An 11555-nucleotide genomic window follows, 5' to 3' on the forward strand; every position below is an offset into this window, starting at 1 on the left:
ATCAGCATTTCTTAATCGGAATTCAAAGTACACGTATCAGAAAAGCAGAAATAAGTTATCATGACAACCTACCATGGTCATGTTGCAGACTAGATATGAAGTTTTTTCTGGTCAGCAATGCCTATTAAAAAAATTTTGAACATTTGTTGGAGGAACTGACTGAAGGAAAGGTGATTTGAAAATAACCTCTATTGTTGTGTGGGGTGCACACTATTTATTATAACCTGCTTGTTTCTTATTTGTAATAAACCAAGTGGTGCATGTTAAAAAATAAACATAGACTTACTATATTTTTCTTAAAAGAGCTAGTTGCTGGGACTGAGATGCAACTGACTTCCCATGTTTAATTGTTACACCATGTAAGTGTGCCCTAAATCTTTTGTTAGAATTAGAACATAACTTGAAGATAATAATACATTTTCCAAATAACAAATACCAAAATTGAAACGCTGATTATTTACAAAGAAAAAAGTTTTAAAAAGTACTGAATAAATCTATTTTCAGAATTCTTAAATGATCCTGAATGATCATTCTTTTCCCAGTAAACAGGGGTTTCAAGTGACACGTATCATGTCAAATGAAATTTGAACAAGCTTTTTCCTACACAATTTTTTGGATGCAATTTTTGAAACACAATCTTTTAATATTTTAACATTTATTTAACAATTTTACAGTCATCTAAAACACAAAATGTTGCTTAGCATGTAGGACAGAGAGATTTTACACTCATCCATATTTCAGGTCTTTGTTGATTATGACGACTTGCAAACCATTTACCAATACATTCTAAACACCATATAAGTCGACAAAAGCACTTGACACAATTTCCAGCTTCTGGATCATCACATAATTTTACAAGCTTCACGTCAGATTCTTTCTGCATACATCCAATACAATTATCACAATCCTGAAAAGATGACACATACAGACATCTGCAAAATATCTCGACATAACCCTACAGTCTAACTTAAAATGGAACAATCACTACGACAACATCATATCATATGCAAATAAATATCTTGGCTTTCTGAGGTAAAACTTAAAAATTTCTAACAGCAGTATCAAATCCCGTGCTTACCAAATAATAGTGAGACCAAAACTTGAATATGCCTGTAGATAATGGGATCCACATACAGCAGAATATATGAATAAGCTAGAAATGGTACAGAGGCTTGCGGCCCAATATTTATGTAACAATTACCACAACACCAGTAGTGTTACGCCCATGTTAAACGAACTACAATGGCCCTCACTCGCTGAACGCTACCTCAAAATCAAACTTATCATGTTCTACAAGGTCATCCATGGACTAATTGCAATCCCATCACTAGTCCTCGTACCATCAGATACTAGAACAAACAAATTACATACTCAAACATTTCGGCAAATATCCACCTCTAAAGACAGCTAAAAACAGCTACAAATGATAATTCTTTCCGCAAGAAAACATCAAATGAAACTTGTTACCACAAGTTGTGGTAGGAAGTCAAACCATTTAAACCAACTGTTCTCCACAACATAATTTAATTCTATAACCGCTTAAGCTTGTTGTTTTTTTCATGTAAATATCACCAAGTATTCTACAACTTTAAAGAAACATTTTTGTTCATAATTTTAATCATATACTCCGCTTGCAACAGTTCGTAATCTTCAGAAAAGCGCTTAGGACGCACTAAACTATTCTAAGTGTTGTTTTCTATTTTTTACATCACTGTCGATACCTCTACTGGTGGACTATCATTCCCCGAGGGTATCATCAGCTCAGTAGTCAGTTTTTCGGTACTGACATGAGTTAACAACCTTTACTAAAATTGTCTGTTTATAAATTTTGAAATTATTATAAAACTAAGGTTTCAACTCCCTCAGGCAAAGTTTGCTTTAGCTTAATTTGGCTTTTTGTTTTAGGTATGTTTGACATATAGCTCTTTAACGATTTTCGGTTCTTATACATCTTTTTTTGGCCTAGCACGTCTCTATGGTAGCATGTCATATGACGCCATATAAGGGTCATAAACATCGAATCTAGCATATGATTAAATTGTTTTAGCTTATGCTACATAATAATCCAGCGTATGATGAAATAAGCATTTATTTAGCTAAATGAATTTTAGCATAGACTGAATTCATTTTTGCATAAGCTAAAATTAAATAATCATAATTTTATGTTGAATTGCTTAGCTTTTACATAAATGTTGGCTTAGAATCAAGGTCATAAATCTTGAAACTAAAGTTAATGCTAGCATATACTCAATTCGTTTAAGCAAATATGTTTTGAATTTAGCTGATGCTAAAATAAATTCAGCTTATGCCAAAATGATTTTAGCTTATGCTAAAATGATTTAAGCTTATGCTGAAATAATTTCTGCTTATGCTTAAATGATTGTTTTATCCAATCAAAATCTCGCTTTCTTAACTACTTTAATTTATACTTTTCTCTGTTATAAATAAATAAGAACTTTTCTAAAATAAATAAAGGTTTTTCTTAATGTAAGTTTATATATAAAAAGAGGGGAGTATGGCTCTCTGCCATCCCTCTAAATTCGCCTCTGCTACCAATTCAGCCGATTTTGTAGAACATTTTAAGTCTCGCGTGTAGGAAAATGTATTTCAAATTCTTGACACGTGTTTATTGATTAAAAAAATTCTATGTGTATTTTTGCATACATTGTATTCGATCTTTTAACCCATATCCGTGCTGTAGATATACAATGTGTACATTTGTTGACGATTGCTTGAATGAAAATTTCGCTTCTGTGTTGGGTTTTAAGGTCGTATACAATGTATACAAAATTACAAAATTGAAATAGATGACAAGTTTGGAGAAAAAAAAATGTTTTTGAAGATGAGAAAAAAATGGTTCATCCGCAAGGGAATAAAAGCTTATGTGAAGTGTTACTGCCAGTCACTCAATGTCAGTGTTTACGAAAGTTTATGTAGTCCCAACCAAAAAGATAGATCTAAATATCAAAACGATGATAATTGAGCATGCATGTGCGGTAAAAAAACAATTGCAATTAATATTTTGATATCCAGACACAGCAACCAGATAACAACATCACAGTACCTGCATCTTCATATATATGAACATGTTTAATTTTGAAACATCGCCCCATCCAAAATGCAGTTGGCACTAAATACTAGAATTACTTTGTTCGTTGCATACATTGCACTACATAGGCAGATTTTCTTTTTGCTAGTTAAATAATAGTTTACTGGTTATCATTTTATACCATGAATTTTTTTAAATGCCTGTAGATCACCCGGCTATTTACCGGCACCGAAATTATCCGAAGTGCCTGAAGTTAAGCCTGCTATTTAGCTGTACCATAATTATCTGAAGTGCCTGTAGTTCCTTTGCTATTTATCTGTACCATAATTATTTGATGGCCTGTAGTTCATCCTGTTGTTGCTTTGTACCATAATTATCTGATGTGTCTGTAGTTCATCCTGCTATTGATCTATGCTATAATTTTCCGGGATGCTTGTAGGCTAGTGTACGTCACCCTGCTATTGATCCGTATCATAACTATTGTAGGTTCCGGTAGTTCATCCTAGTGTTGGTTTGTATAATTATCTGAGGTGTCTGTGGTTTACCCTGCTATTGGCCTGCATAGGACTCGGACATCTTATGCAATGATTTTTACCATGCGTATTGCTGTGCGCTTCTTTATTCTACATCGGCTAGAGGTAAAGGGGAGGATTCAGATCTGAAGACACGTGTTTAACCCTGTCGCATGTTTGCGTCTGTCCCAAGTCAGAAGCCATGGTCTTTGTTAGATTTGTATACAATTTTTTATTCAAGTTTATTTATAAATTATGGATTTAAGTATGACGTCCATTATCACTGAACGAGTTCACATTTATATTGAGGGGCCAGCTGATGCCCATCTCCTGTTGAGATTATTTCAGGCTGCGTTGAAGACCCATCTGTGGTCTTTGGTTATTATCTGCTCGTTGGTCGGACTAGCTTTGAATTATCCCCCATTTCAATTCTGAATTTTTTATATGTATATAATTACATTTGATGTATGTTTTATTAGGTTTTTCCACTTTTCCGTGGAAAGACCTATTGCTTTTCTTCTTCTGATTATTATTTTTTCTTCTTCCGCCTAATTTTTTTCCTTCGCTGTTTTTTTGTTTCGCAAGATGTCGCTTAGATATTTGAAATATGATATCGAACAGTTTATACGCTTTTGAAACTGACCCTGCTAAACCGAACACTTTCTCATATAAGAGTTATCTCCCCGAACACTGTTTACCTTGTTATCGCTTAATATTCGCAACCGTATAAGAAACCGACAAATTTATTTTACCAAATTGCTCGTTATATCCTCAGGATGGTTTGATCAATTTTGACCGAAGCTATCCGGAGACTCCATATGAAAGTTATTTCCCCTTTTTTATTTGCTAGAAGTGAAATGTATTTCTAACTGGAAAACCAACAGTGATAAAGGCCTAGGGTCTTTTGATTTGAGGTCCTTGGTTAAAAAAAAATGAAAATAAGGTCAAGGTCAAAGGTCAAGGTCATGTTCAAAATTATTATTTTGGTTTGTTATCTCTCATTTTCAGAAATCTTATAAGATATTGACAAAAATAATTTCACACAATTGTTAGTTGCGACATGTCGTAACACCTAAAATTTAGTTATAAGGGTATGTAAACATTTGATGCGAGTTTTTCCCCCTTTTATATCTAATATCAGTCGTATGGTAATATAACTCATTAACAATATAAAGTAGAGAACTAGAGTCATTTGATTTGAGGTCCTTGGTTTATGACCTTGAAATTGAGCTCAAGGTCATATGTTAATTTAACGTTCTAGATTTTGACCTTTGCTTTTACCTCATATGTACACATGATAAAGCCATGGGACTTTTTCATTAAGTTGTAAGCAATGTGACCTTAAAAAATGCAACCGGAAGTGACCTTTTGTAAACCGGAAGTAGCTAATTTTTTTAATAAATTATTGTAAAAGTATGTAAAACCATATATTTTTGGAATCAGCGTCAAGTAAACTATAAGACAGTACCGGAAGTAACATATTTTGAACCGGAAGTAGAAAATTATCTCCCTTATTTATATCTCTTTTGTGTAGAAACCTTATATTTTTGGAATCAGCGTACAATAAGTTGTCATTTGACGCTGAAATTGACATTTAAAACTAAATTTTAATATTATCATATAAAAAAATCATTACAGGTGGAAAGACCATCAATGGTTCTCTGAATTTAATTATAATACGTTATTCTGATTGGCTAACTGCACATCACATGTTATTCTGTAAGCAATTGCATTAGACAATAAAATTTATCATTCATGATGACACGAGGTCCCACAATAAAGTGCACAGATGAATTAAATAACACTTGATAAAAATTGTGTTTTCATGATCCTAGCTACAAAATGTAATTATAAGTATTGAATGCTTCTTTTTCTAACTTTACAACTTAGGGTTGTAAAAGCGTTAACCGTGCATACATTTTTAGAATGATCCGCTTCTGCGCTTCCTACAAAATGAATTTCAGTCAACGCTTTTACAACACAATAAATTTACAAAAAGAAGCATTCAATTCTTAAATGATATATGTACAAACATATCTTTATATTTTAATTTAACCTTTTTTTAATAACAAGATATAATTTCAAGATCTTGTTAAGTTCAATTCGTATTTTGTCACCATTCAGTAGAGAGATGTGGTAATATGCCTTGTAATAAAGCACACACACAACAACAAAAAATCATGGCCTTTAAATGTCGAAGTCTGAACATCCTGATGAACGAAAAAAGAGTTTGTTTTCAGTTTACAATTAAAAGTTAATGAAATTAATATACATTTATTGTTAAGATGTAAAGCATATTTGTTATTTTCAAATTAATGATATCGACAAAAAAAACAAAACAAAAAAACATGTTCGGTATCAATAAAAATATATAACATGTAGTTTTAAAAGATATAACAAAAATACCTAAAATATCAAATATATAATATGCATCATTTGTGTACACAAAATAAAAAAGAAATCTTACAAAAGTATGAAAACAACACCAGCTGCCTCAATAGGATACAAACTGTTAACGTCGACAGCTTTATAGAAAATTCCAAAACAAAAAGTAAGTCTCAAATTTGAAGAACAAACAGTTAATGAGAGAAAAGCGTATTAAAATAAACGATACCAATTTTCTTGCACCAGATGCAATTAAAATATAAATGATATTTGAAAGAGAGCATTTGTTGTTGTATTTATTGTTCAATAAAGAAAATTCACGCTTCTGGAATAACATAATTACATTTTGATGATTTGTGTGGTGAAAGTTATTAAAAAAAAGTAATAAAAATACTATGACTTCCCTCTCCTTTTAAGGTATATGATTATTTCCTAATCTTAAAATAAAATTAACGGTACCAATTTTCTTGCACCAGATGCGCATTTCGACAATACATGTCTCTTCAGTGATGCTCGTAGCCAAAATATTTGAAATCCAAAGATTATATAAAAGATGAAGAGCTATAATCCAAACGGTCCAAAAAGTATAGCCAAACCCGTGAAAGGAATCAGAGCTTTGCATAAGGGAGATACATTCCTTAATTTATAATAATTTATAATATTTTGTAACAGCACATTTAAATAACACAAGTGGTAGTAATAGAATTGACGGTACCAATTTTCTTGTACCAGAGGCGCATTTCGACAATACATGTCTCTTCAGTGATGCTCGTGGCCAACCTGTCATTAAAATGTTTTAAATCTGTATTTAGTAATATTGGTAAATGATTTTAACGAAGTGCACAAATTAGATAACTTCTTACTGGATTTTTTTTTACAAATCGGTGTATTTTATACATACCGTTAAGGCACACAGTAGATCTATAGCAGATATTATCAAATTATTGAAGGTGATTATAGAAAATGTATAAAAAAGAGGTATTGCATTAGCTTCAGATCATTCATACATTGTCAAAGTGAACTTATAATTTTATGCTTGATGCTTCTTTTTAAAAGATGAGATTGATATTTTACAAATTCCAACATCTTGTTTTATATTATATCTTGAGGTTGCATTTCAAAGTCTGATTCAGAGAATACATGCTATTGATCTTTGTCTTTTCATAGTGTTATCGTTTCATTTGGTAAAGTTCAACAAATTATGAGAAATTAATAAGAACTAATCATCAATTTGTCTTGAGAAGAACCAGACATTATTGCAGATAACAGATACCTTAATTAAATCCCTTCTCGTTAACGTATTGAATGCTACATGTAAGTGTCTATTAATAATAATACTAATCTTTCGTGTTAGAATAATTACATATAACGAGTAATCATCTAGAGACTGTATAGCCCTTACAATGTACCATTACTGTCTCGTAAGCTATATTTTACGAATAAACACTGCACATTACGATCGTGGAGAATAACATTTCAGAAATATAAGTAATGACTAATCCTCGAATACATACACTATAATGGGTATATAATAAACGATTACATCATTTTGTTTTGTTTCAACGAAGTAATTGATAAATAATTTATACCAAATGTAAATTATTTTGCATTCAAACTAAGAGCTCAACTCATCAGATACCATCATCAAAAACAGGTTAAACGACAACAAAGACTAACACAAGATCATACAATTAGTATAACGGATGAATTTTATAATTGTTAAACAATACAAACATTTATTTACACATTTTTACAAGCCTTAAATATTTTGTAGCATGATTACAATATAACATATGTAGTGAATACAGAAAGAGTCATGTCTGCCTACCTTGATGTGGCTACGCTAAAATATATTTATGTTTTTGTATATGTGACAAGATTCATTTTTTGATGGAAAGAAATGAAGTAACTTATGTAATGAATTCAGCACAAGAAAAACAAATTGAAATACTACTCCCTACATAAAAAATAATCAATATGATGAAGGATAAAAACCGGAGGTCAATATCTTGTGATGATGTCAATGAAATACTTTCATTTTTTGACATATTAAAAGGTTTGATTCCTTATTCCGAATCTAATAATGTACGTAACCTGAACTTTAACCTGAAGTGAACATGGTGAATGATTTAAAATATTTTACTGTATGCACGGCAATGAAACTAACATAAAATTGAGCGTCACTGATGAGTCTTATGAAGACGAAACGCACGTACAGTGTACTAAATGATAATCCTGGTACCTTTGATAACTGTTATGGACAGACGTTATAGTTAACAACTCATCAAGAGGTCTCTTGCAAAATCGATTTGCTCAGCTACATTTTCTTTAAAATTAATTCTCAATCCTTACCATTTCAGTTAAAACAATTGACCTCTAAAATAAGAATACAAAAGTTGACAGATGCTCAAATCATGAAAACCGTTTATTAAGAGAGAAGTTAAGGCATCAAAGAACCCGCTTTGACTCCAAAGGGAGCGACACCATTTGCGTCGACAAGGTAATTACCTCCATCTATGCTTTCATCAACCTGTCATATGAATTTATTCAGTCAAACAGTCATATTCGTGCACGTTGCACGAGACACCACCTGAGAAATTACAGATAATACGACATTGCTGGTATATATAAATAAAACAGCGAAGTGAGTTCAAACAATTACACATTGCCATTGTATCGGTCAACGAGTTTAGTTGGTGGCGTATAACTTATGCAGTATCAATATAAGCCCTAATATAATCGCCACTATCTTTTTTGTAACTAAGTAATAAATAACGTATAAGCCGGATATCACTCCATAGTAAGTTATGTAAGATAACAGGTTTACCTGATTGAGTTTTTCAATATCCATATTCTGAAATAGGAAAATAACCCATTAGTTTGACAACAAATTTATTTTCATTTACGTGTGTACGTAATTTTTTGTAGCGGCATTTCGCACAAGGTTATAGTTGATCAATTTATTCGGTCAGTGTATGTTTACTTTTTTGTTGTTGACTTAAGCCATTTTTATTAATATTGTATAATGTGTCGTTCTATGTTGTGATATTCACTATTGTTTTAGGTTAAGAAGAAGGTAGGCGCCTATTAAAACGTTCCAAATCGCTGCATTGGTTTGCACATGTCTTAAATCAGAAGCTTGAAATTCTATGGTTGTCATTTGTTAATGTGGTTTATAAGTGTTTCTCGTTTTCAATGAATATTAGACCGTTCATAATCCCTTGATCTGATCATTGATGGTCATCAACAAATCTCTTCTGTCTGTACCATTGTTTTGACGTGAAATTGTTAAGCAACTGCAAGTTCACGTATTCCTTCCTTCAATATTGCCTGGTTTAAATTTTCTATGAAGATCTAGTTTCGGCAATATTAAAACAAAAACGAAGGCTTGGACCCCTTATACTAAATGCCCTTCTATTAAACGAATTCTTATACAGAACGATGAATAAAATTGAGAATGGAAATGGGGAATGTGTCAAAGAGACAACAACCCGACCAAATAAAAAACATGAGCAGAGGGTCACCAACAGGTCTTCAATGTAGCGAGAAATTCCCGCACCCGGAGGCGTCCTTCAGCTGGCCCCTAAACAAATATATACTAGTCCAGTGATAATGAACGCCATACTAATTTCCAAATTGTACACAAGAAACTAAAATTGGAATAGTTTGGTTGTATAGCATTTTGATATCTTAAACTTAAACTCGTACATATGCGGACAAACAAGAGTTTGCTCCCAGCATAAAAAAAGCACATCGTAGTTAACGATAAGAATATCGTTTGTGTTTATATACCTCCCATTCATATTTGATAATGTTTCCTCTGTAAAATACTTAATTGACTAATGAATGGAGATAGACAAATAATCGTCCCATTTACAACCACTGGGTCGATGCCACTGCTGGTGGAGATTTATTTCCCCGAGGGTATCACCAGCCCAGTAGTCAGCACGTCTGTGCTGACTGACATGAATTATCATTGATATGGTTATATTTATAAATTAACTGTTTACAAATTTTTGAATTTTTGAAATACTAAGCCTTTTCTACCTCAGGCATAGATTACCTTAGCTGTATTTGGCAAAACTCTTACGAATTTTGGTTCTCAATGCTCTTCAACTTCGTTCTTTATTTGGCCTTTTTAACTTTTTTGGATTCGAGCGTCACTGATGAATCTTTTGTAGACGAAACGCGAGTCTGGCGTATATAAAAAATTTAGTCATGGTATCTATGATGAGTTTATTTACTAGATCAAATTTAAACATCAATATACAGGGAATAAAACAAATGAAAACCACGGTGCCATGCCCGAAGTATCTTGATTATAATGAGTATCATTTATTGGATGTTTTGAAACTTATAATTTATGACATTAAACGTAATGGCATTCACAATAAAGATAACTTTCCAACTTTCGTCGTATTGCAAATTTATCTAGACCTTATGTGCATGGTGGGACCATTTGAGTTTATGGTCCAAGTATATCTATGGTCCAGAAAATATACAATTATGCTTGCCCTTAATAATTGAAATTGAAATTATCGTTCGACTTTTGGAACTATTGGTCTTGTGCTTTATTCAATGATTGTTCAGTTTGTGAATATTTTCCTGAACAAACCATTTTGATGTAAACATATCTGTCTACAAAACTGATTTCTATTGAAATATGCTGATTGTCAAATATAATTATATCTATTCAAACCATTGCTTAAAGATGTATTTACGTTGAAATTGTTATTTTTTTTTTACATTTGTAGCATTCAAATATTTGCATATTGCTTAAAATGGCTTACAAGATCTTACAACACTGGCCATTAATTGTTTTTTTTAGGGTAAAGGTCGCGAATTTTACTTTCCTGGCTGTCATGTGTTGTTTCATAATGAATAGATCTTTCATGGTTTATTGAAATTTACTTAAATTGTGAAGAACGCTTTAAAAGAAATTATTTATACGGTCTTTTTTTTATATTTTAAATATCTGATATCTTATTTTAAATCACTTGTCAACGTAATTTCACAAGATTGCGGGATTTAAACCTTTTGTGAACTATGTCCATGGCCAATTTCTAAATTGAGATGATACTTCCAAATTTAACCAAAACAATATATGTGTATTATATACCTGAAATGCTACGTTGTGATAAAACACATAAAAAAAGACTTTTTTTTTAAAGCAAATCTTTGATTTTATCTAAATCTTCTACTGTTTTTGGATAATGGTCTTTTACTACTCTATTTCGCCGACAGAATTTCCATATGCACTGACCTTAACCACGACATATCCCGTTAGAAATTGGGAAAACACACAGTGTAAGTTGCGGAAAATGAATTACAAGGCAAAAGTAAATTTGCAGCTAAGACTTCCGATCAAAATGTAATGCATAGAATATGTGTTGTCGAATAAAAGTAAACGAATTATTAAAGATATTTAAAAATGTAAACAGAGAATATAGTTTCATACATTAAAAAAAAAAAAGACTTACCTGTCTGATGGTTATGAGTTAATACTTGGTAATGAAAGCTGATGAGGTGTCTTTAAACAATGCAGACTTTTGATATATTCAACACCTGCAAACGATCGAACAACTTACATTTATTTACAGGTAATATAC

At 31.8% G+C, this 11555-nt stretch overlaps 1 protein-coding gene across 1 annotated transcript in view; it reads right to left on the reverse strand.

Moving 5' to 3' along the window:
* The window catches only part of LOC139501771 (death-associated protein kinase 1-like), a 203931-nt gene extending 192376 nt beyond the window's left edge, over window positions 1-11555 (reverse strand). The window contains exons 1-2 of the mRNA XM_071290914.1: window positions 11427-11555; window positions 8774-8800 (exon numbers count right to left, since the gene is read on the reverse strand). Coding sequence (XP_071147015.1) covers window positions 8774-8797 — 24 coding nt within the window. The 5' untranslated portion in view covers window positions 8798-8800; window positions 11427-11555. The remainder of the gene's footprint in view (window positions 1-8773; window positions 8801-11426) is intronic.

This window comes from Mytilus edulis, chromosome 13 (genome assembly GCF_963676685.1).
Source record: "Mytilus edulis chromosome 13, xbMytEdul2.2, whole genome shotgun sequence".
NCBI lineage: Eukaryota > Metazoa > Mollusca > Bivalvia > Mytilida > Mytilidae > Mytilus > Mytilus edulis.